The sequence below is a fragment of the Arachis hypogaea genome, chromosome 3 (assembly GCF_003086295.3).
Source record: "Arachis hypogaea cultivar Tifrunner chromosome 3, arahy.Tifrunner.gnm2.J5K5, whole genome shotgun sequence".
In the NCBI taxonomy this organism is placed as follows: domain Eukaryota; kingdom Viridiplantae; phylum Streptophyta; class Magnoliopsida; order Fabales; family Fabaceae; genus Arachis; species Arachis hypogaea.
This window is the reverse complement of record NC_092038.1, coordinates 68,674,623-68,702,399: the sequence shown is the minus strand read 5'-3', so window position 1 is coordinate 68,702,399 and position 27,777 is coordinate 68,674,623. Positions and strand designations below refer to the sequence as shown.

At 31.0% G+C, this 27,777-nt stretch overlaps 2 protein-coding genes across 16 annotated transcripts; both read right to left on the bottom strand.

Annotated features, from left to right (window-relative positions):
* Window positions 1–468: 468 nt before the first annotated feature.
* Window positions 469–7,016, bottom strand: LOC112790748 (uncharacterized). 15 transcript variants are annotated; one of them, XM_025833286.3, is made up of 12 exons: window positions 6,502–6,991; window positions 6,137–6,173; window positions 5,958–6,059; window positions 5,805–5,880; window positions 4,256–5,269; window positions 3,973–4,170; window positions 2,792–2,930; window positions 2,509–2,643; window positions 1,980–2,049; window positions 1,267–1,537; window positions 1,089–1,170; window positions 469–1,008 (listed from the first exon to the last, which is right to left on the bottom strand). In XM_025833286.3, exons 5-10 carry the CDS (start codon window positions 4,328–4,330, stop codon window positions 1,393–1,395), a joined length of 762 nt encoding a protein of 253 aa, XP_025689071.1. In that variant the 5' UTR covers window positions 4,331–5,269; window positions 5,805–5,880; window positions 5,958–6,059; window positions 6,137–6,173; window positions 6,502–6,991; the 3' UTR covers window positions 469–1,008; window positions 1,089–1,170; window positions 1,267–1,392. The 15 variants fall into 15 exon arrangements, with proteins under 15 accessions (XP_025689071.1, XP_025689070.1, XP_025689069.1 ...); XM_025833285.3 differs by having other exon boundaries at window positions 4,256–5,237; XM_025833284.3 differs by having other exon boundaries at window positions 4,256–5,880; window positions 6,502–6,994.
* Window positions 7,017–8,332: 1,316 nt separating this feature from the next.
* Window positions 8,333–13,686, bottom strand: LOC112790749 (beta-amyrin 28-monooxygenase). Its single transcript, XM_025833288.2, has 4 exons — window positions 13,118–13,686; window positions 11,535–11,953; window positions 9,181–9,368; window positions 8,333–8,826 (listed from the first exon to the last, which is right to left on the bottom strand). Exons 1-4 carry the CDS (start codon window positions 13,648–13,650, stop codon window positions 8,527–8,529), a joined length of 1,440 nt encoding a protein of 479 aa, XP_025689073.1. The 5' UTR covers window positions 13,651–13,686; the 3' UTR covers window positions 8,333–8,526.
* Window positions 13,687–27,777: the final 14,091 nt, after the last annotated feature.

Here is a 27,777-nt window from a genome sequence, read left to right as displayed (position 1 = left end):
ATTACAGGCGAATTTTTTGTTACCGACGAAATTACCGACGGATTTTGTCCCTCTGTAAAAGCCCCGTTGGAAATTATTTACCGACGGATTTTTTTCCGTCGGAAATTTACCGACAGATTTTTACCAGTTACCGACGGATTTTCCCTCTGTAAATTCTCCATCCATTTTTTGAAGGCGACGAACTTTCCGACGGATTTTCCGTCTGTAATTACAGACGAATTTTCCAACGGATTTTTCTGTCTATAATTACAGACGAATTTTCTGACAAATTTTCCGTCTGTAATTACAAACAGATTTTCCGACAGATTTTCTGTCTGTAATTTGAACTTTGAAAAATCATCACACTCTAATTATAGACAGAAAATCTGTCTATAAATCCCTCTGTAAGGTAAAATAGAATTTTTTTTTATTTTTCTAATTACAAAATAAACTTATTTTCATACAAAATAAATATAAATTTAATACAAATTTTGACCTAATTTGTATTCGAATATTTATAATATTTCAAAAAATAAACAAATTCATCGTATTATCAAACTAAAAGAAAAGTACTATAAACAATCAAGTCAATATAATTCAAAACATAAACAAAATGTATTGATCATCAACTATAATTCTTCCTTTATCCTCCAAAGATGCCAAAGACTTGTGCAAATCTTCTTGTGTTTTTTCAATTTCATGTTTCTCCTTTTGCAAAAGGGTTTTATTTAATTCAAATTCCTTCTCAGCAGCTCTCAAGCTTTTATCTTTTTCTTCAAGAGTACTTGACAGATCTTCCGTTCCTTCTCCTTATCACTCAGTGACCTTGACCAAACATCCAAATCATGCTCTCTTTCCAAGATTTGGTCCTCTCTTTGTTTAAGATCAACCTCCTTCAATTCCCAAGCTCTTCTCTTTGTCTCGATTTCATTTTGAACCAATTTCCGGTGCATTTGTAGCTCAGTTTCCAACTCATTTTCTTGTTTTTAATGCAGCTTCCTGACCAGCTATTTCTTTCTGAATTTCATCCTACATTTTCAATCAAGCTAAATTAATGTACAGAAGAAACTTAGAATTTTAAAGTAAAATAAATGTGAGAGAATATACACATTATCTACTAGCAAGTTTTCCTTGAAATTCAACCAACTCTTGCTCTTGCGTGTTCAGCTCGGTTTCCTGTTTAGCAAGTACCTATATTTACAGAATGCAAATCCAAACATGAATAACAGAAAGACAGTATATATTTCATATTAATTTCATCTAGACCAAGAATTTTCAGAGACGAACCTCTTCTCTTTGTCTTAGAGTGGCATCCATCAGTTTTAGATTGGTTTTCTCATCATGAAGGGCTTCACGTTCCTTCTCAAACTCCTTTTTTGTATCCTCTAATTCTCTTTGAAGATGGTCTAGTTCCTAAGATATACTAAAAAGGTGATCCTCTCTCTCATTAAGCAACGTTTGTGATTGAAGTAGCCTTTCATGTTCTTGCTGTAAAATCTTCTGCCTTTCAGAAAGGGATTGCCTCTCAAGTATGATCTCCTTGTCCTTTTCATCACAACTGAAACACGCACATGCACACCCACACACACACACAACAGAGATCATCATACTTTTTAAACAATCAAATTTTAACAACATATGAAACTTAACATTGACTGTGAGTTGCACCATTCATGATCTGATTATTGTCAGCATTTCAATTCCAAAAATTGAGTAAATTTTTTAAGTAAAAGAAGATTTCAACTCAAAGCAATAACAAATTTCATTAATCAATTTTTTGCTTCAAGGCTTTTCACAGTCTCCTGTATAACTACAGGATTTGTGTATTAAAAAAGAAAGGTTAGGTATCCTCCTAAACAAGCCATTCTAGACAACACAGGTAGATATTGCATAATCTATTTGTACATGCTCCCAATGACAACGGAATTAGCAAATCAATATCATAATTAAAATGACTATGGGATAAAAGGAAAAATGAAAATTATATAAAAGTAACATACTCTGACTTGAAAGTAATGATTTGCCGCCTTAGGTTATCTTCCTGTGCTTCAACATCACGAAATTTCCTTTCTGCAACACCAGTAAATTGGTTAGACTCTGCTTGCAAATACACCATACACCATTCATAGTTTTCACTTGAAAATACAATTCAATAGATAATTAAGTGAGGGGCAGAAGTTGATTTGGTGTAAGCAGTAATAAAACTATTCAACTCAGAGCTCTGTGATCTAATTTCCTAAAACTTAGGCTGAAAAGCTAAATATTCAAATTTGAACCACTTTAGTTACATGGTCCCTATATCAAAATCCAAACTTCAAAGCATTCTATAAAAAGACATATGGCCATTAATCCTCAGGTTCCAAAATCCCACTAATAATCCAAAAAACTACATTTTTTTAAACAACCATAACATCAACATTTCTAGTTATTTAGCTATTTACCAATATAGAACATGGCATTATTAATTAAGGAATTCTATATTGGTAAAGAAAGCATATAAAGGCAAAGAAGGGGAAAAGGTTGACTTACCAACCAGTGATCCAAGAAGCAAAGGGTGCCCATGATGGACCAGCAACCTGAGGAAGCTCAATTGACGAACAGGAAGGAGTGGCGAAAGCAATTGAATCTCTGCTTGCATCTGAAAAGCATTATTATTTGACCCTCCTATCAGTTATCAATTCCAGCCAAATAGGAAAGAAACAAACATTCAGAATAGAGACATACCACTTGCAAAATATCATAAAAAATTGCACCAGAAAATAAAATAGATTCAATTACTACTCTATGCAAATTGCACCATAAAACAAAATACCGTAATGTTTCTTGAATGACATTGATGAAGTCGTGTCAGTGAGGGAGCGAGTGTGTAAGAAAGAAGTGAATTTTTGAGAGCACCATACAAAAGTTCCATATTGCGAAAGACAGAAAATTCGAGGCTTTGATAATATTAACTGCTAAGACGAAGAAATTTGGACATCATTTATCCTGTTCATTCATCTCAAGCAAGAAGTAATAAATAATACGAATAAGCTCTACCATCGGAATCTACAAATAAACAAGCTTTACAATTAGCATACATTGAACATTAGACATGCACACAAATCAGCATTATTGTTCATGCTATATAATGAAGAATAAACTGTAGTTCAACACTTACAGACAAGGCTTTTATATATATTCCAATATAAGCTTAAAACTTCTTAAATCCTGCTTCGTTTCAGCATTTACTTCTACAGGCTTCTAAAACAATAATGAATATAAAATGAGCAATGGTTGAAAATATTGTCTACTTTGAAACAACAAAAATTAACATGGGAAAAAGACAGACCCAGAATAAAATAGAATTAAAAAAGAAATGAGGGAAAGGTAGAAGCAATGGTACTCTAACCTGGCACATAAATAAATATAGCAAACAAAAGCTATAACTTTACCTATTATGACTTAGAATTCAAAGCAGGTTAATAAAAAAATGTAGAATCAATGGACCATAACTTCATTAGAAGGCAATGGTTGTTACCCTACAAAATCCCACTTTTGTACTAATTCTTGCAAAATATAACTTGCTCTGACTTGGATCCGCCAATGGACCAGCCTCGAGAATTAATACATAGGATCTTCCATTTCCACCAACAGAAAAAACCAGACCCTCATATCTAACATCATGACAGATTTTGACTCATTATACATAAATCAAGATATAAGTTTATATCTTTAGAAATACAAAACAAAGTAATTATTTATTCGGTATCCAGTACTTGTCAAGAGTGGAACCTAGAGGTAGAGAAAGCTTTTTGGACAGTTCCACAAACCCTCCTCTAGTGAAGACATACCCTAAAATTAATAACAAAAGAATATATATGGTCAAAACTCGAAGGAGAATTTTTGGAATCCCTATTTACACTAAAAATAGTAGCGTATGAATATTCTCTTGTAAGCAATGCAGCCAACCAGAGATTTTCTCATATTTTCTCTTGGACCTTCAAATTGTATTACCTCACCACCTTCCCCTGAATTTGATTTTCCACCTAATCTGTTCATTGCGATTGTAATTGCTTCATGAGTTTCTCTTGAAATAGCTCCAAAAGATATCCCACCAGTGCAGAACCGATGCACAATAGCTGAAGCATGTTCAACCTTCCCTACAGGTATTGGAGCACGATCACTTTTGAACTCAAGAAGATCACGAAAAACCTGAAATAAAAAATAGAGATCTCAAATAACATTTTGGGTAATAAAATGCAAGATAAAGGCAGAAACTAGGATCTTTAAGACTCACATTCACAGGTCGGTTAGCCAAATGCTGCTGATAAACTGAAAAGGCACTTTGACCAATAATCAAGATGTAAAACATCACATGCAACTACTATCATCATCAACATAAACTAGATAATCCAACAAAAGTGAATCAATAATCAAGCTGTAAAACATCACATGCAAAGACATATAATCACCAATAATTATCCTAGACCAATATGCATTCAACTAAAACAAGAATCAATGATCTTCCTACCCAGCCAAAACCAAGCCTACTTGCTAATTAGCTTACAGTCACATGCATTTAACTAAATCAATTAAATAAGAATATCCTACCTTTTTTAAAGCTGAAAAATGAAGCTTTAAACAAGAATATGCTACTCTTAAAACTAAAAGTAAGGAAATGAAAACAAAAACCAAAAAAGAAAGATTCTACATGAGATAAAAATGATAGTATTTGATTGGAGAATAAGTCATGAGATCTTTGGAACAATAACTAATGACCAATTTTGAATTGTAATCACCTTATCAATCCCACATTAGTATTCTCTTATTCTATCAGATCCAATCTTTTACCCAAATCATTCAAGTAGCAAGCATGAACACAACTACTTTTACAAATGTAGCAAAACATGACTGAATATCTGATTATAGTTTCTATATATTAGCAAAGTAAAGGAGTTGTTACCTGCAGAAATTAGCTGAAAAATTATTGATGGGATTATGCATTCATAATAAATTAATAGCAGTATCACTGAATTCAAAGCATTGAAACTGATGGCAGCTTATGATATACTTTACGCTTTTCAGACTTAAATACTTGATCTTGGTAAACTGATGGCAGCTTATGATATACTTTACTCTTCAAAGCATTTCTGCCTTACTGGGTTCAATGGATAAAGCAAAATCACTGTATAATATTAGGTTTAATCTAATATTTTCCAATTGATCCATCGCCAATGCCTAGCCTTTTCTGTTCTAGTGCAGCCACTTCGGCTTTGTTCCTGAATATTTGATAGAAATAATAATAAACACCCTGTATCATAAAATTGTCGTCATAATTAAAAAATGGGGAAATCTAAATCAAAACATTGAACAGGTGTCCAGAAAATATATTGCTGGAAAATATTAACCGTTTTTTATAGAAAAGAGTTACATTAAAAATCATACAACATTAAACAAAGAAGTCTTTATCAAAGTATTATCTCAGAGGTGATTCAGGTGAATAAGAAACTAGCTTCTTGCTATTTCCAAGTCATTCTCTCATTAAGCTTATTCAATTTCAACAAGAACAGTCTTCAAGCTTTACTTGAAACTCTTAACACTGGCAGCTATTATGGAAACGTCTCTCACTGTCCTTATAACTTTAGAATCCTGTATGCACCTTATTATGCCATCTATGGAAAACGAATATCCTTTTATCTAAAAATAAAATTAAAAAATATCAAAACAAAACTTACAGAGTATTGCCGCATGGCATATTCATTCTCCTCTCTACCTCAAAACTCAATGTTCATGCCTATAATAACACTTACCATGTTCTCTCTGAAGATGTCTATATTATAATTTACCTTCTGTTACACTCATCTCTGGCCACCGGCCTTTCTTGGAGGAGGAGCTGAGCTTCCTAGCTTCAATTTTGTAGAGCTAAAATTTAAAATAGCTATCAGGTAATTTTTCACATGAAAGGAGACTTAGTTTCTCACAATCAATTCACTAGATACCTGATTAGTGATACTGCTGCAGAAATATGCTTGGACTCTTTCTCATTTACAGCCTCATGAGTCCTCTTCATATGCTCTAAAGCTGATCCAACGGTACTTACACTACAGATATAAAAATAAGACACTAAGAATTTTGCTAAAGGAGGACTTGATCAAGAAACCATGGGCAAGCCACTAACCTTTGCTGCATGAGTAACTCCATATGGCAATGCTTTGCTGCAGAAGTTCAAATAAATGTGCAAACTATATAGTTCAAAATTGCCTTATATATATTTAAAAAATGTTTTAACATTTAACGAAATATCATGCAACTTTAATTTATTCATTACTAGTCACATTCTCTTTATTTGAACTTGACTATCACAATGTCTTCAATCAAGCTTTTCTGCTTCAATTAATTTTGTATACTTTTTATTTTGCTTTATATAATAGTTGGAACCATTAAACAATAGAGCCACAAAAGCAGAGTATGATAAACCTAGCTAAAACTGGCGTAGAAAAATTGAGCCCTAAAGTTTATCGGCGTAATTTAAATAATGCATACCTGAATCGGCGTAATTTAAACAACTACTGGTAGATGCTGTGGTTCTCTTTGGAGCAGGAACCGATTGGGATCGGGTCAAATTCCATCGATTCATTTGTGACAGAGCGCGATAGAGCAGCGACAGTGACAGAGCAGCGACGAAAACAGAGGGTGACGACCTTGAGTCTGAAACGCCCGTGAGAGAAGCGATATACCGGAGAGATAGAGAGAGATCGACGGCGAGACCAGCCGTGAGAGTGGTAAGACTCAGTGAGCTTGAGGGTGAGAGTGGCAAAAGAAGAACGAAAAAACTCAAAGGAGGGTTAGGGGTTATTTGTCGCGGTTAGGGGTTCTTCGACGGAGGCATTGCGATATTCGACGGAGGCATTGCGAATGGAGCTCGAGAAAGAAGGGGGGTAGGGGTTCTTCGACGGAGGCATTGCGAATGGGGGGTAGATTAGGTTTAAGTTATTTGTGAATGGAGCCCGAAAAAGAGAGAGGTTAGATTAGCTTTAAGTTTTTTTTTCCGGTGGAAAATTAATAATTTAATAAAATTCAGTGTTTTTGTCTATTTAATCCGTCTGTAACTATTTCACACGAAAAAAAATTAAGTTTTTCTATAGAATTCTAGAGGAATTTTTTTCGTCTGTAATTTATGCTAATTCATTTTTTTGTTTTTCGATAAAAAATTCTTTTAAAATTCTGTCTGTATTTCCGTAGGATAAAATTCATCGAAAATATCCATCTGTAATAACTAATTTTCTAATAGTGTTGGACCAGGATATGAATAAGATATTATAATATAAAATTATAGATGTTAAATTAAAAATTTTTAATAACTTCTACTATATAACTTATATTTTACACCTAGACTATTAGAAAATAAAAAATAAAATATAAAATATAAACAAAAATTAAGAATAAATTTTTAAAAGTAATTATTAATTCATCATATTAAAATTAATAAATAAGCATATATATGAATATTAAATAAAAATATTAAAATCATAATTCATGACCTATTAGTACACATATGAAATAATTTAAAAAATATAATAAAATATATAGTTTGAATTTTGATAATATTAATTATAAAAATTTATTAATTATAAATATCATATATATGAAATTATAAATGTTACGAGTACGAAATTATGAATTTTATTAATATAAAATTATTAATATTATATACATAAATTTATAAATGTTATGAATAAATTTGTCAATTAAATAAATTAATTTAAGCATTATCTCTAAGAATTGATGCATCAAGCTTTTTCATTGTACTCTCAATTGCATTAAAGTCATGATTTTTCTTCTAAATGTCGACGCTTTTGATTGTGCTTCAATTGCACTAAAATTGTAATTTTTGTATCTGAATGTAGATGGCCTTTACGTTACTTTGACTGCCTCCATTAATAATGAGATGAATCAAGAAATTAGTGGTTATATGAAACTTTTATCTTATATGGATCGATTATAATTAACATCACTTAAGTAATATTATTATTACCGTTTCTTATTATTATTAGTCTTTGTAATCTTAAATATAAATATCAAAATATAAAATAAAATATGAATATATGATTCAGTTGATGTTTAATATTCAGGAATATGTTATTATAATTAATTTAATTAATATATGGGGCTCATTAAAAGTGTAATAAGTGAAATGATAAGAAAATAAAATAAAAAATTAAAATATAAATAAATTATATAAATGAAGTCAATTTAAAAAATTTTGGTTAATTATGATTGAAATATTTTAGTCGTCAAACTTTTTCTATTTGTTTTTAATATTTTAGAATTCAACTTTCGAAACTTAAATGTACGTATAAGAGTCACGCATAGCTTGACCATACAATCTTTCTGCAAGTCGCATTATTCTTTTGAATTTAGTCTTTAAGTTTTGAAGTTCAACAAAGCAAGATATATATAGGATACAAATTCAAAGAAGAAAACAGTGCAACAATATACGTATTAGTTTGTAGACTTAGTATACGAATAACCACCAGCTAGTACCAAGATCCATGACCTTTATTTCTTTCAGGCTTTGTGAGGATAAAGGCGGACTGGAAGGCCCTTTGCAGGTCTGGGCACTGGATCAACTATAATTTTTTCATCTTGAATCAATTTTTGCAACTTGAAGCGTTTGACTAGGTTGTGCATGAAAACCAGTATTTCCAATCTTGCATACTCTTTACCAGGGCACATTCTAGGTCCTCCACCAAATGGCACATAAGTGTAAGGAGCTGGTCCTTTGCCTTCGAATCTACTTGGATCGAATTTCTGCGGCTCTGGAAAATATTCTGGATTCTTATGACTCGAATTCGCACTCCAGTATAACTTCATACGTAGTATATGAATAACAAAAGAAAATGAAAAAAAAAAAAAAGTTAAATGAAGAGAATACGAAATAGTGATCATCAATTAAACCAACCATACTTTATTCAAAAATACTAGGCACACAAAAAAAAATTAATTATTATATATTTGTATATGAATATATATATTAATTAATTTATTTTCAGTGTATATTTTATATAGATAAATGATTTGCTAATTGACTTTAGTTGTTTTTTTTTGAAAGAAAAAATTCAACACTACAAAAATAAAACTGATTAAATAATAGAAAAATAACTAATTTTTAGTGTTTATATAGTATAATTATAATTTATTTATTTTAATTTGTATATATACCTTCCATCCTTTCGGAATTGAGAAGCCATTGAAGATGAAGTCAGTGATGGCTTCCCTGAAACTTCCCTGGAGTGGAGGATCAAGTCTCATTACTTCACAAGCTACATTCCAAGAGTATCGCATCTTTTGGACGTCATCCCAAGTTAGCAACTCTCCTTCAGATTTTGATTTTGCTATTTCCGTTTGCTCTACATGAGGAACACCAACTTATTTATTTTGAGTTCAAATGAAAAGGTTAAGTATGTCGTAGCCTCATGTTTAGGCTTTTGTTATTTTATTCCTCATATTTATCTTTACTTTTTTTCTTGATAATTATTTCGTATTAATTTAGGTTGAACTTAGATACACTCAATTTCACGTAAAGTTGATAATTGAGAGTAGTTAAATAAGAATTTAACTAAATTAGCCAAATTATTTAACCATTCTTAGCTCACCATTAATTTATCATAAAGCTAAATATTAAAAATACTTTTTATTTAGACAATCACACTTTTAAAATTGTGAGAATATTATTTATTAAGGTATCCAATTTTGTTTCGCAATTTTTTCATCGGACTAGTAGTATTTATTTTAGAGTAATATTTAAATTGATCTTTAAAAGAAATTTAGCTAAATACTTTAATCCTAAATAAATTTTAATAATTAAATTAATCTTTTAAATATTTATTTTATTAAAAAATTAATTTTTATATTAAATTATTCATCTATACAAAGCGACTAATATGAAAATTTTAAAAATTTTTATAAATTAGTACGTTCAAATAATAGAAATTTATTTAATAAAAATTTATTAAAAATTAAATTATTAGAATAATTTTTTAATGTCTAATTTGAGATATTTTTATTTTTATTTTATAATTTGGGGGAGCAGGGACATCATCGTGTTTAAGCTTTTGGAAGTATTCTAAGGGCCCGTTTGGAAAACTCTAAAAGTAGCTTTTTTTTACTTTTGACTTATGAAAAGTAGTAGCATTAATGTCTGGTGTAATTTTCAAAACCAAATTGTAACTTTCTAAGAAGCTATTTTGGAGCTTATAGAGAAGTTAAAAAAAATGACTTCTCTCATAATACTTCTACTTTTCATTATATTTTTATAAAATAAACACTTTTAGAGTTAAAAATTCAAACACAAAATAACTTATTTATAAGTTACTTTTAACAGAGTCATTTATTGTTTAAGTTATTTTATCAAAAGGAGCTTAATTAAGTTGGTTACCCAAACTGGGTCTAAATACAATTTTAGGTTTTCACAGTAAAAAAAAATAACAAATATTCCTAGGGAACATTTCTTATTTTAGTACTTTCATAATTATTTAATAATTTAATGAGGTTTGCTAATAAATGCTGAACGGTAGAAGGACATTAACCTAAAAGTCAGATTATAATAGAAGGAAAAATATAGGTAATCAATAATTTTTTTGAATAATGTGTGAACAATGTAAATTAATAGGATTAAAAGAATAAATTTAATTAATAACATTAAATTAGAGTGTTATATATTTTTATTTGATTGGTAGTTGTTCATATTGTTCAAAATGGTCATTATTTACCTAACATTCTCAGAAATAGAAGTAGCTTGTGGTAGTAATCAAGCTGGCAAGTAAATTAAATTAAGCGGTTAATTGCAAAAACTCATTCAATTAGTAAACTTCCTTTGACTTATAAAAATTTGAATAACATGTTAACACGACACTAGCCAGGGCTTCAAACTCCCATAAAGATTGCGTTGTCAACCATGAAATAATTTTATTTTGGAAGCTAGTAATTGGTGATTCAAACGCCAACCAAATCATTTAGTTTGCGTGTGACATTAATTTACGTTTTCAGGAATAAGAATAGAAAGATATTGACTTCATGCATGACTTGTATAAATTGATTTTTATGGTTGCCTACGAACACCACAAGTTATATATATGACAGGAGAGGAAAAACATTAAAGAATACATGAACAGAAACAAGTAGCTTATTCATTTTCTTGAGCGTCTCTTTTCTTCTGTTCATGTTTATTTTAAAGGATGAAATACGAAAGCTCTGATTTTAATTTTTTTGAAACAAAAAAAAAAAGATCTCCTGCATCTTTCAAAAACTAAAGAATCTACGCTGCAATAAAAATTATAGGGTTGGATAACATGTTTGTGTTACTGATCACTTGGGATTTGTCACCTCACTATTGTACAAAAGAACAATAGTATCATTTATGATGAAAATCACATTCTATAATAATAAAACCAATGAATCTTAATATAATAGATAAAATTGCAGTATTTTAAAATATTAAAAATACATATATTTAAGCAAAAAGTATATTACTTGGTGAGTCATTCTAAGAAAGCATATGAAATGAATAGACTGACCTTTGTATACTTGATCATAAACATGAGGAAGCTCAGCAAGGTACTTGACTATGAAAGTGCATGCAGCACTAGCAGTGTCATGTCCTCCAATCAAAAGGCCAAGGATCTTATCAGCAATATCCATTTCATTCATGTAATGTCCATCCTCATCGGGTGTCAACAACATGTGAGACAGTATGTCTTGTGTTGGGGACGCTTTCCCTTCACCCAACTCCACCTTTCTCTGCTTTATGATCCTCAAAAGTTCATTCCTTATGAACTTTGATGCTTTGATTCCTTTGTTGAATGCCGTTCCAGGCAAGTCAATTGGCAGTGTTAAGATTCCGGACGCCAAACGATGAAAAGGGCCTTCTATTTTTTCTACGTCTTTTCCATCCTCCACACTCATGAACAAACGACAAGCTAACAAGAACGTGTACCTGTATATGTGTAAATTGTTTAATATATGTTCAATAAGTCACAAAACCACTCCTAAAAAGTCTAACCTAATTGAATGAGGGCATAAATACCTGAGAGGTACAAACATAAAATTTCTTTTAAATTTGCCTAAATTTTTTTTAGATTTTTTTTTTTACCTTATGTTAATTTTTTTGTATAACAAAAATGAAAATTTTAAATTTTAAATTACAGAAATTTTGATATTATATCATAAAATTATTTTTAAAAAAATTTAAATTAATAATAAAAAATATATAAATAATTACAATTAATCATCTAATAGATATATAATTATGGTGATTGTTTAGTGTCTAAAACTGTTTGTCTAACTTACTAAAAAGGGTTAAAAATTAATATTTAATTTTAAAAGTATAAAAATAAATAATTATTAAATATTCAAAAGTTGCCATAAGAAGTAAATTAGGCAAAAGTTAGACATCAAATTATAGACACTATAAAATTTACCTATAATTATTCATATATCTTTGCTTATCTGTTTAAGTTTTTGAAGATTAATTCTTTAATATTTATCACTTGATGTCAAATTTTTTGTTAAACTTATATTTATAAAAAAAAATTAATATTCTTAAATTATATATTAATTATATATTTTCTTTTGATAATTAGACACCAATTTTTTTGACAACATAGCAAAAACATTATACGAAGTGTGTTAGAGACTAACAAATTTTATAATTTATAATTATTAATTAATTATTATTAGTGTTTTTAATTGTGTGAGATTATATTTAATGATATAAGATTGTTTATTTTCTTTTAAATAGTTAAATGCTGGCCAAATTTTAATAAAATTGCTGGTGTATAAATTTTTTCTATTTGTATTTAGAAGAAAGGTTAAAATCTGAGAAATAAATATTAAATTAAATTTTTATATTATATTTATTTAATGTAAAGGTATGAGATTGAGTTATATTTTAGTATATATATGATATTTGTTTCAAGATAAATATAAAGATAAAATACGAATATTTTTAGTTATTAAAAAAATGTCAAAATTTCAATCCTTATTATTATAAATTTCACTATTTTATATTCTCATTTTCTAGATTTCTTAAATACACGGTCGAACACAATACTAAATTTCTGTCTTAAACGCTATCCAATGAAGAATAATAAGTCATCACCTCTTGGCCAAAGGAAAAACGGTGATATGCGTCTTGTTTTCCCAATGGGAAGAAAAATGCCTTTGAGCTATGGAATCCATGATGCCGACATAGCGTTGCAGAGCTTCAGGTTTAAGGAACTGTGGTAGCAACTTCCTCATCCTCTTGGACTCCAGTTTGGAATCGATCGTTGTTGGGAAAATCTTTTTAACGTTCTCCGGCCACCACGCGTTAACCAGCTTGTTCTCGTTGGAGAACAAGAACTTGTTGCATGTGGGTCCGCAAAACACAACGGTAGGTTCGTTAAAGATGTAGGTCTTGAAGATTTCAGATGAAAACCTGATCATGCGATCATAGATGAACTTCTCAGGATGTCCCTTCCATCCGGTGGACAAGAACTCGATGCTCTCCCCGAGGATTGGGTAACCCATCCTTCCCGGTGGCAAGTTTGGGGCCGTAAACGGAGACCAGTGACGGTAAAAGAGGAAGAAGAGAGAAAGAGATACGAATGAAACAAAGAGAAGTAGAAGGGAGAGGTAGAAACTGTGTTCCATGCTTTTCTTGCTTGTGTGTGTGTCTATGTACTATGTGTTTCTTTTATCTTTATTTATAGACGGTGTGATTATAACACACGACTTTTACTCACAAACTTCTTAAAAAAAATATAGATTTCTTTTATAAATTTTTCTCAACTATCATTCTCGAAAAGTAATAAAAATATTTTTAAAAAATATTAAAAGATTATTAAAATTTATTGTATTTAATTATTAATTAGTTATTAATGTTTAAAAGTGTGGATTAAAATATATTACATTATTAAATTAAAAGAATTAAATTAATAAAAAAAAATAATAACTAAAAATAATAAATTCTAATAATTTTTTAATATTTTTTAAATTAAATTCGGTAATAATTAAGACCCAACCCGGATTACAAGTATGCCTTCTAGGTTCAGGTTGGTTATATTAATCTGATGTCATTTTTATTAGCTCGAATTGAAACCATGAAACCATATATGAAACCTAATCCAAAGTAATATATTTCTTTCAAAAACATAAATTTTGGTAAAATTAATGAAAGAAAATTTACACTTCTATTGATACTTTAAAGTTACTTAAATGTCATCGTTATAAAAAAAATTATATATATATATATATATAATATTAAATGAAAGTTTTTAATATGTAAATTTTTAAGAATTATGCTATGTGTATACTAAAATCAGCCACCAAAGTCTGTTATTGGTATAAAATACATGTTGAAATATAAATACACATTAAAAAATAAATTAAACCACATATAAATTTATATACAAATATATTAATGACTAATTTTATAGCTGATTTTCGTGTACAAATGAAATTTTTGAATTTTTAAAGTTATAAAAATTAGTTAAATAAATGTCGAGTATACCTAGGTTAATTTAAAATTACAGATACATTTTAGTAATCAAGTTCAATTAAATTGATATAAATTCGGTTAAAAAAAAGTTAGCATCTATTACGATGTTTTTTATCTTCACACTTCTTTAAGACAAAAGTTTTATTATAAAACATAAAAATTATTACAGATCGTAAAAATTTTGTTATAAAACATAAATTTTTATATATAGCACAAAAAAGTTTGCATATAACACATAAACTTATGAATATGATAGATCATAATTTTTGCACATAATATAAAAATTTATTTGATATAGTATAAAAATTTTTCTGTGTGGTCCACTGGTTTATTTTGATGCTAGGCACAACAAGATTTTTATATTATATATTAATATTCTTGTGTTCCATGCTTTTCTTGCTTGTATGTGTGTGTATGTATGTACTATGTATTTCTTTTATCTTTATTTATAGACGGTGTGATTATAACACACGACTTTTACTCACAAACTTTTTAAATAAAATATAGATTTCTTTTATAAATTTTTCTCAACTATCATTCTCGAAAAGTTATAAAAATATATTTGAAAAATATTAAAAAATTATTAAAATTTATTGTATTTAATCATTAATTAGTTATTAATGTTTAAAAGTGTGGATTAAAATATATTACATTACTAAATTAAAAGAATTAAATTAATAAATAAAAATAATAACTAAAAGTAATAAATTTTAATAATTTTTAATAATTTTTAAATTAAATTCGGTAATAATTAAGACTCAACCCGGATTACAAGTATGTTTTCTTCTAGGTTTAGGTTGGTTATTTTAATCTGATGTCATTTTTAGCTCGAATTGAAACCATGAAACCATATATGAAACCTAATCCAAAGTAATATATTTCTTTCAAAAACATAAATTTTGGTAAAATTAAAGAAAAAAAAAAAATTTACACTTCTATTGATACTTTAAAGTAACTTTATTGTCATCCTTATAAAAAAATTATATATATATATATATATATAAAATTTTATTTATAAATGAAATTTTTTAATATGTAATGATATATAATTTTTTAGAATTATGCTACATATACACTAAAATCAGTCATTAAAGTCAGTCATCAGTATAAAATGCATATTAAAATATAAATACACATTAAAAATAAATTAAACCACACATGTATTTAAACACAAATACATTAATAACTGATTTTGATAGCTAATTTTAGTGTACAAATATTATTTTAAAATTTTTAAAGTTATAAAAATTAGTTAAATAAATTTCGAGTATACCTAGGTTAATTTAAAATCAGTGATACATTTTAGTAATTAAGTTTAATTAAATTGATATAAATTCTGTTAAAAAAAAAACTTAGCATTCATTACGATGTTTTTTATCTCCACTGTAACACCTTAACTATCAAAAATTACGCTTCTGGCTGCGCCACTCTGATAGTTCGGATATTACAACGACTCTTATACTCTTTAATACTAAAATATAAGTCTGTTTAAAACTTAAACCGAATTTTTAGAAAAACATACACTCATACTTACAATATAAGTTAAAATACTCATCGGAATACATTTATATATACATATACATACATATTAATTTACAAGCATCTCAAATCAAGATCATATCCCTCTTACAAGACTTGCAAAGTTAAAGACGAGGGAAACATAAATACTAAAACAATACTAAAATTGTTATAGTGATTAATAATCGCCATATGCATCTTTTCAAAAGCAATGGTTTACTATAAGAGAAAAATCTGAAATCTTTTCTAAAAGAGGAATTGTTCATTTCTTGAAAATTCAAAAGCCTTTCAAAAGATTTATCTATACTAATCTAAATTAGTTTTTCATACTTTTCCAAACAAGAAACATCCACCAACATGGCTTCTGACCCACCTCATGATCAACCATGGCTCTAGGCCCAAATAGTCCAAACAACAACCAATCACCACGGTCCAACAGAATCCCAGTTACAAACACAAATAGGAAAGTTCAAGCACAAACAAACAATTACTTCAAGTAGAACATTTAGCAATTAACCACAATTAATCACAAAGGCAAACCAAGTACAATATGCACACTCAAACAATGTTACATAGATGCATATGATGAATGCCTGTCCTAGTGGCTGACGAGTCTCATCTGTCAATTATAAAGTCAACCCGACAAGTCCTGGTAGCTAACCATTGGTTTGTCCCTCTGTCGTGCATCCCCAACTTGAGTTATTCACAATCATAATCATAATTTACATCCAACACCCTCACTGGTGTATATTTACGGGGGCAAGCTCATCCGGAACTTTCACAGTGTCCGGTCACACTTGCGATATAGGGTCAGTAGAGTATCGAATCTCAACCTGGAGCACGTGGTGGCTAGCCACTGCTTCTATCCAGGGAAACTCGTACCTCAGATAATTGGAAGTGCAACAATCACAATATCAATAACTCAGCATATATGCATTCATTCTCAGCCATAAATCAACATTCATCTCAGCCATCCGGCTCATAATATCATTCCGCAATCATCCATAATTCATTATCATACACAGTCATTCTGGCTCATAACAAAATAGCACTTCCACCATCCAACATCATCAAATTCATAAAATATTCATTTAACTCATAAATCACTTTTTCTCAATTCACTTCACTTTGAAATCACAAATCAATTATTTTCAGCCTTGGCTTTAAAGTTTCCATTCCTCAAATCATCTCAGGATCATAAGTCACTTTTACTTAAAGTATGTTCCCTTTTTAAAACAAAGCCACCCTCGGCATCTTTTTTTTTTCCAAAATTTCCAAAACCGTGGCAAATTAAAGATTTCTTTTGAAATATTCAAAATCATCCATCTAACAATGGAATTTTATAACAAAAGTTCCTCGATAGAGTCTCAAGTCTTTAGGAAAGGACAACCTATCTCAATTTCTTAAGGTACTCGTTGAAACTCTTAAAATCGTGGATTCTTTGTTTAAGTAGATAGAAACATAATTTATTATAAAACCGAATCGTATAAAGTCACAAGTCCCGACCTAATCCAAAACCAATTCACTTGAAACGGAGCCAATCCATTTAAATCAAAACCACTTTCAGGTTCCGTCTTACAACCAATTTCCTGACTCCTTCCAAAATGTCACAACGTAGTTACTCAATCAAAAGTCCAATTTCCTTTAAAAACATAAAAAGTTTCTCTGAACGAAATTCTTAAGTCTAATTAAAAGCATAAATCCTTTTGATATTAAAAATCAATATTAGAACATAATACATTCTTTCAATGATTTGAAATGGTAAAATCATTCTTTTATAAATGAATAGCACTCAAGATATGTAGTTTACTTAAATAAATTAAACTAAAAACATAACTATTTTCTTAATAAATCAAATGATACAATTTCTTAAATTCAAACCTTTCTAAATAACTTTTCAAACAAAGTCTAAGATTTTTATAAAAATTTTGGTAGCATCTCCCCTAAAACTTGGACTTTGCCACCCGGATCGGGTCCCAACCAGACCATTACACAATCCTTTTCAACGGCTGTTCAAAAGCAAACTAAATCAAACAGTCATCTTATTTTCATATCTCAAGGAAACCATTTCAAAATCAAGTCATTATCAGCTGATTAAACTCATTTCCAAAACTTTAAAGAAACAGTTCCGCAATAATCCATTTATCAAAACCAACAATAATCCAATCAAACATATAATCATATCCATCCAATCCAGCCAGGCAATATATAAGACCTTTTATATAATTCTCACAACAGTATCCATTTATAATAATTCCAAAACAAAAATGGCTTTTTACAAAACCCCTACCTCAATATGCAAAACCATAGCCCAAACGCCTCACAGAGTTCTTTTCGTCTCAACCCAAAATCACCGGCAATCAAAACCTCGGCTCCGCTTGCTCTCTCAAAAGCAGAAATAGTTACAGACGACACAAGCAAATCGGATTCTAACTCCTAAAACCATTAATATCGCAAATACTTTATTACACAGAATAGAACACTAACGCAGGACTTTTGAAACAGAAATACTCACTGAATTAACAAAACGAAGCAGCCGCAACTCCAAATCAACCCGGCAGCGGCTCTGTCAATAACCTCAAGCAACAACGGCGATGTAAAACACAGATGACGGTGACTGTAACAACCACACGGCGTTAGAAACGTTTCCAAAATTTTCAAAGAACAGAAACCAGGCTTAAAGCCGTTACCGGCAGTGCTTTTTCCAGCGACGGCAGTGGCATTTTCCGACGGCGACGGCGGCAGAGGAACGGTTTCTCCTCTGTGCGTCACCCTTCTCACATGTCTCGTCCTCCTTCTCTGGCCCTTCCTCTCTCCAGCGATGGTGGTTCTCCGGCGATGACACCAGCCACAACAGGGACGGCGGCGGTGAGAACGGCAGCGGTGACGCGGCGTAGATGCGGTGGCGACAAAGGCGCGGCAGCTCCATTCCCGTGACCACCCTCACTCGCGAACCAACCTTCTTCTCGGTTCTGCTCTCCCTGGCGACGGCGCAGACGGCGCGGTGGTGGCGGTGAACTGGACACGGTGGCGGGGCACTGTAGGCAGGCGAGCTACTCTGCAGCGACGGTGGCCACTCCTGGGTTTGGCGCGATGGCAACCACGGACTTGTTGCGGCTTCTCCAATCGCATCTTCTCCCTCGGAGGCAACCTTGGCTCGCGCCTCCAACGGTGGGAGACAGATCGGCGAGGGCGGCTTCAGTGGCGACGGCGAGGAGGCTCGGTGACAGTGACACTGGCGGTATGGACTGCAGCGGCGGCGCGACGCGTCGAGGACGACGGCGATGCGGTGAGCTCCCCTCCTCCTCTTCTCTGTCGCAACTCTCTGTATCTCTCTCCCTTTTTTCTTCTTTTTCTTTCTTTCATGGCGAAGGGAGACTATTGTGCGTGTTTGCTGCGCAGGGAAGAGGGTGAAGAGACTAGGGCTGCGCAGCATTAAGGAAAAGTGGAAGGGGGATGGGTGTGGCAAAAATTAGGGTTAGGGGCAAATTTAGTAATTTTAATAAAATTAGGGTAATAGAGTAACTGAAAACCAATTTTTTAATCCAATAATAATAATGTATAAAAATACTATTTGTTCATCAATTTTACAAATTATTTTTAATAAAATGCTCAAATCCAATAAATAGGGATAATATAATTAATTTTTTTATTTTCCAAAATAGCAGTATTAATATTTTAAAATATTAATTATTTAGTCCAAATTATGTAAAATTCTTATTATTTCATGACTACCAACTCTATAATTTAAATATAGAAAATAATCCAATAATGGTAAAATTGGATAATAATCTTAATTTATTTCAAATTCAATTAATCAAAACTTGCTTTAATTATCTTTAATAAAATAATTTCTGAAATTAAGACTATAAGTAACCACATGATTTGAGACTTGATCATAATAAGACTTTTCAAAAAATTTTGGGTCTTACATCCACACTTATTACAGAAAGTAAATTTTTTTTTATAAAACACGAATTTTTATATATAGTACAAAAAATTTTGCATATAACACCTAAACTTATAAATATTATAGAATATAACTTTTGCATATAACACAAACATTTATTTGATATAGTATAAAAATTTTTCAATGTTGTCCACTAGTTTATTTTGATACTAGGTACAACAAGATTTTTATATTATATATTAATATTTTTGTGTTCAAAGAAAAAAAAGGACAATAACAATGATAATGATAAAAAAGAAAGATAAAAAAAAAAATAATGATGATGATGACGCGATAATAATAATATTGAAAAAACTGAAAAAGAAGCAATAATATATACATATACGTATGTTTAAAGAAAAATACGTTATAACTTAGTTAAAAATTTAATTTAAAAAATTTAGATACCTAACTTTATTGATTTAAAATTATATTTTAATTTTAATTATCATACTACTAAAAACTCAAAATCATCCCTATAAAAAGAGTAAGTACTCCTCCATATATTAAAAATAGAGATCGCCATAATTAAATTAAAAAAAATAGTTCGACTTGATTTACCTAACATTTTTTAAATAAAAGATATTTAAAATATTAACAATACTAAATTAAAATAAGTTAAACATTAAATATGTTAAAAACATAAATACTCTTCAATCAAGTAATTTACTCAATCAAATCCAACTAAATTATATAACTATATTTTAAATTTATGCCGTTCTTTCGTTATCACAGTGTCGTTACTACTACGTTGTCATCACCGTTGTTACCGTCACCTACTCCTCTTCCTTCTTTTTTTTATTTGAATTTCTTCTCCTCTTCGGTCATTATCATGATCATTAAAAAAGAATTATAAACAAATAAAATAAAAAAATTAAATAAAAAATTAAATAAATAAAAAAAGAAGGAAAAGATGAAAATTTTTAAACTATGCAGAATTCATTAAAAAAATAACACCGAAATTTCTTAAAAATAAAATAAAAAAATAAAAAAATAAAAAAAGAAAAAGAAACATCGGCAGAAAATAAAGAGGAGGAAGATGAAAATTTTTAAATAATGCAAAAGTTATTAGAAAAATAACACCAAAATTTCTTAATTATGATATATAGATATCTTAGTTTTGACACCGATTTCGGTGTCACTGAAAACAAATTTAGGTGTTATTTTTGTTTCTAACAAGAATTCAATCCAATAAGTGTGAATTTACAATTATTCAACTAAATAAAATTGTAATACATGTTCATTTAAATCTAATATGAAAAGTAATATTCTTAAAAAAAGATGTAAGATTAAAAAAAAGAAAAATAAGAAGCCAAAAAATAATAAGAAAAAGATAAAAAATAGATGAAAAATAAGAAGAAACAACAGTAGAAGATAAGGAGGAGGAAGAATTTTGAATTATGCAGAATTTATCAGAAAAATAACATTGAAATTTCTTAACAATAATATATAGATATCTTAGTTTCGACACCGAAATTTCGATGCCACTTTAAACACATTTCGATGTTATTTTTGTTTTAGCAAGAATTCAATCTAATAAGTGTAAATCTACATTCATTCAATTAAATAAGATTGTAATACATGTTCATTCAAGTCTAATATGAAAAGCAATACTCCTAAAAAGAAGATGTACGAGCAAAAAAAAAAAAAGAAAAAAGAAAAAAGAATAAGAAAAAAAATACAGCATAAAATATGAGATTTATATGTTTCTAATAAAATTTTATTGTTAAAATTACGAAATTTCGGTGTTATTTTTGTTTATAGCAAGAATTCAATGTAATAAGTGTAGCTCAATTTTTGTCTAAGGTAAAAAAAATTTGATGTTATTTTCTGATAAATTTTACATAACTCAAAAGTCTTTCTCCCTTCTTCTTCTTTGTTATCATGAGTATCTTTTTCTTTTTTTTTCAATTTCTCATAATTCTTTTGTTTTACCCTCATAACAAAAATTAAACAAGAAAAAGAGAATAAAAAATCAAATAAAGAAAAAGAAGAGATACATAATACTACAAAAATCACTAAAAAAACGAGAAAAAAAATACAACAATAATGAAGTAATAAAATAACAACAATGACAAAGAAATATGTAAAGGAGAAGAAAGAATGCGAAGGAGAAGTAAAAGAACACAAAAAAAAAGAATTGAAGAAGTAAAAGAGATCACAGAAAAAGCACGAAATATAAAAAAGTAATGTATACACACACGAATAATAAAATTTATTTTTATTAGATTTGAATTAATTTAGTTAAATTTTATTGTCAAAAAAATTCATATATAATTTCACTGATTTAGTTAATCACATGTTTGATTTGTCCATTTTTATGGACAAAGAGCGAAAAAAAAAGGTAAGCTATATATTGAAAAAAAATTATTAATAGTCTAATATTTTTTAAAATTGATTAGTAGTCATTTCAATGTGAATTAAATTAATTTTAATTTCTCATGTGGAACTTGAATCTGGGATGAAATTAATTTTTATGTAATTACCAATAAAAACTAAAGTAACTATTGTATATATCATATTACTAAATAAAATAAAAATCACTAATAACATAATGTACATTAGTGAAGACAGATGATTAGTGTCTTTATCCAACAAATGTATATATGATTAGTCAATAATACAGCAATTGTATTGATCCCTCACCTCAATTAGAGCCTTTGATCAATAAAAAAAAAATCTCATCGGATGACCCTTCTACATTTATCGGACTACTTTCATTCCTTATCAATATGAACTGAAATTTCAATTTATATCACATCAGTATGAAACTAAAATCAAATTATATCACTTCAGCTCACATCATATATATAATAAACTAAAGAGTATTTATCTATTTTGTTCTTCCAAAAATTTTAAATAAGACACTTTAGTCTTTAATTAAAATTATTTATTTAATTAGCTTTTAACAATTAACTCCGTCAGTTATTAAGGTCCTTTACTCCATTAACTCTAATGGAAGACAAAATGATCCTTGACAACTTTAACAGAAGACAAAATGATCCTTGATCTCCTCTATTCGAAAACGATACCGTTGTCCCCCAATTTTCATCATATCTCACGTAATCCTAACATTCGTACTCTCCTTCTTCACCTTCACAGTCTTCTTCTCTATTTTTTCTTTCCTCCTCTTCAGCTCCAAACTCAAGCCATGGTGTAACTGTCACGCGTGTTGTACCTACCTCAATATATCATGCACCACACACTTTTCAATTTGTGATTGTTACACCCACCTCTTCTACACTTCACCTACCAGAATCATCCACCTCCATGTTCTCGATAAAAGCATCCCCTCCAATCTCGACAAGGTCCACCACATCCTCAAGACCAAGTTCCACAACTATCCCAAGGGCATGCCTTTCTCCACTCTCCGGAAATCAATATAGATTGTTGAACATTAGAACATCATAAAAAGATTCTTCTTCGAAATCATATACAAATTCTCATTTAGAATAGACACATAGTGATTCATTCCTTTTCTCCCGAAGTCTAAGCTGGCAGTCAGCTTCAAACTCGAATCCAAACTATCAGTACAACGAGTAATTTCGCTGTCTTCGCTCATATGAAAATTGAAGTGATTACTGAACATTAGTTCAGAGAAGAATTTGAAGGAAGCGATCAGAGTGGTGGACAATGTAGCCATGGAGATAATATGACAGAGGAGGAGGGAGATGGCGACGACAGTGATGGGTCTTAACAAATCGGACTTGCTGTCTAGATTCATGGGATCCATGAAAAATGACAAGTACTTGAGAGTCATAGTCATTAGTATTCTAAGTATGAATTGGTTGAGAACAAGTTGAGAATTTTTCTTCTTGTGAACATTAAAGTTGCAGAGTGTGAATTGTGTAGTTTGTGTAACACCCTACCATACAGAGTCTTATGCTTATGTCATAAAAACAGAGATGGCAAGGTATTACGACCTCTAAAGTAAAAAAATTTAGTACGTATAGTAGTGTGAATAATGATTATAACTAGGAGCCTTTGAAGAAAAAGTGGTAAAATAAAATCGTAAATTGAAAAGCGCAACACTCCGATCGATAACATAACGTAACAGATAAAGGATAAGCTAACGCGAGGATATATACAAAGAGTGCCAAAAACACAATTACCAAAACTTAAGATACGGTTGCGAAGATAATCGGTCCGAGTATAGAAGTATATACATATATATAAGGTAAGGAACCTAAAGGAAAACCCAAAGGACAAAAATACAGAAACCTGTTCTCCAAAACAACCTTTAAGAGGAGTCAACACAGTATGTATTATTTAGTGGAGATAAAAGTATCTAAGAAAAAACATAAAACTAAAATAAAGTCCCGAGAACCAAGGATCTTCACTAATCCAGAGGTCTCTAGCATGCTTTAGCGAGAAGCCTCACGACCTGCATCTGAAAACCACAAAATCCACATGGGTAAGAACCGGAGGTTCTCAGTATGGTAACAGTACCCACATATCTAACATGTAATGTCCTGGGAAAGCCGAAGGCAATCCTAGAACTTCTAACAAATAAATCAAAGCTTATAACAGACTAAACCATAAATGGCAACTAACTAAAGATCTTCAGTCTAACTAATACTTCCCTTTCCAAATCCTTCAGACCTCCCAACCACCAGCAGTAATATAGTATGGCAAACACAATTATATCAAGCAAAGAGATATACAAATAGGAAATAGATACGACATTTAGACAATTATTAAGAAATATAAAGTCATTTAGGCAATTCCAAACAATTCACATAATATGCATACGATGTAAGCCTGTCCTAATGGCTGATGAGTCTTATCTATCGGTTATAAAGCCAACCCGACAAGTCCTGGTAGCTAATCGTTGGACTGTCCATATGTCGTGCATCCCCAACTCGAGTTATTCACAACATAGTTCAAAATTCATATCCAACACCCTCATTGGTGTATATCCACAGGGGCGAACTCATCGGGAACTTCCACAGTGTCCGGCCACACTTACGACATAGGGTCAGCAGAGTATCTAGTCTCCATTTGAAGCACGTGGTGGCTAGCCACTACTTTCACCCAGGGAAACTCGTATATTAGATAGTGGAAGTGCAACATTCACATTTCATTCAATAAGCATATATGCAATCATACTCAGCCATAATTCATTAATGGCTCCACCGTAATTCGGCAATAACTCAGCCATCCGGTTCATGATTCAATCCATAACATGCCAATTTATTAACAAATACAGCCCTTCGGCTCATGGCATAAAAAGCACTTCCACTGCCATCCTCCGTATCTCATACAATCATCTTTGATCATCGTTGATCATTAATTCTCCCATTTCTTCATTCACAGGTTACCACACTCCCTAGCTCCTTTCCCATTGCTAGGCATCTCATAAGGATTTATGACATAAGGGGTGAGATTGGAGGCTAAGGAGTCTGAAATTTGGCTTTGAAAACTCAAAAATCAACCTTGGGGTGAAAATAGGGTCACGCGAGCGCATCGCCCACGCACACACGTGGAAAGCCAAAAGTACAGTGATGCGTATGCGTCGCCCATGCACACGCGTGGATGGGAGAAAAACCAAGTGACGCCTACGCGTCAGCCACGCATACGCGTGGGTGCGTTTTGTGCCCACCCACAAATCCAGCGCAATTCCCGTACAACTCTCGGGAATTTGGCTGGACAATAGAATTAGCACATCGACGCGTACACGTCAGCCAGGCGCACGTGTGGATAGTGAAAACGACGCGTGCGCATCGGCCACGCTTACACGTGGGAGTGCGTTCTGCCAAAAATTTTACTAAGTTAAAGGCTGCAGAATTCCAGTTTCAAACTCCAATCTTTCGACGAGCATAACTTCTCTGTTTCAAATCATTTTTCACTCGTTCTTCAAACGCCATAAACATCCCGGATCCAATTTCATTTCTAAACAAGTTTGGCACAAATTGGGGATCTGGAGTCCAAGTTATGCTCCGTCAAAGTATGCCCAAAAATCACATTTTCATACAAAACACAAAATGCCATTTTCAAAACAAACCAATTCTACCCTTTTCAAAATTAACCAAAACATGCCAAAAATTAACCTCAAGCCTCCTCAACTCATAAATTAACATTTTCATCAAATTCACAACCACCATCCCACCATTTTAACCCATCTCAATCAAATAACTCAATTTCAAACACATTATCATGTCATATATTATTCCTTATCTTAATTTTCAACAACACCATTTCCAATCAACCATCATTACATATAATCAATATCATCCTCACCATCAACATGGTTTGACTCACAATTCAACCTCAACCAATCATCAAATATATATCAAAATATGCATATCTCTCATGCATCATACCACCAAAACATCAATATTCATAGTCACATATATGACTACATAATATATCTCAACCATTCAACAACATCAATAATTCAATTCCTATCTTAGGGCCTCTAGCCTAAGTTTTCACACCACATTACATTTTAGATACAGAAAACCGAGACCATACCTTAGCCGATTTTTCCGCTCAACCCGGAGCACTTCCAAATCACCTTTCCACAAGCTCTCAAGGCTTCAACACCTCCAAGAACAGATTTTTAACAAACCAAAGTCCTTTTCCAAGCTTTCCAAAACCTCAATCAAGCTTCAATATTCACATACACACTACCTAAGCCACAATTATCATATCCAAGCACAACAACTCAATACCCAACATCATAAACCAACAAATTCTACTAGAGTTGAGAATCTTACCACACCCAAGGACCAAGGAGACAAGATTAAGCCTCTTCTTCAAGCTAGTTGGATCCTATAACATCAAAGAGCCTAAAATCTCAATACTTTTTCTCTATAAAATTCGAATTTAAGGCTGGGAAAAATGGACTAAAATCGTGGCTTAACTCAAGAACAAAGTAGTGGGTTTTTAAAGCTCGTCGCGGTGAACGCGTGGCCGCAAACGGTGTGGCAATCGGAGCTCCGGATCAAAAGTTATGGTGGTTTGAAGATCAAGTGAGGGTTAGAATCTTGGAAGAGTGTTCTTCCCCTTTCTCATACCATTTCCAGCGTGTTTGAGGGTTTAGAGAGGAGAGAGAGTGCTGTTTTTAGGGTTTTAGGTTTAGTTTGGTTGGATCAAGGGCCCAATATGGGTCCGGTTTGGCCTGTTCGGTCCAATGTTGGGCCGATTTCTATAAAATTGGTATCAAAATTCTCATTTCAATCTCCTCTATCATATTAAGCCATAAAAATAATATTTTTGGCTTTCTAGAATAAATTCTAATTTATGGATTAATTAGTCATTAATTAACTGGGTTTTACAGTTTGAAATTACAATGTTAGACTGTTAGGGTTATGTGATATATAATTGAAATTAGGAGAAAACAGTGTTGTTTTTGAATAGAGGGGGTCAGGGACTATTTTGTCCTCTGTTAGTTGATAGACCGAATGACCTAAGTGACTAACGGAGTTAATTGTTAGGGACAAATCGAGTAATTAATTTTAGTTGGGGACTAAAGTGTCTAGTCTGAAATTCTTTGGGACCAAAATGGGTATATACTCACTTAGTTTTGTGTAAAAGAAAAGATTGTATATTTAATTTAGAGTATTTACCCATTTTGGTCCCCAAAAAATTTTGGACCAAATACTTTTGACCCCAACTAAAACGAATTATTTGATTGATCTTTAAGAATTAACTCCATTAGTCACTTAGGTCCTTTACTTCGTCAACTCTAATCGAAGACAAAATAATCTCTGACATCTCTAAAAAGGTACAAAGTAGTCCCTGACCCATTCTATTCAGAAACTATACTGTTCGCTCCCAATTTCCATTATAGCTTACATAACTCTAACAG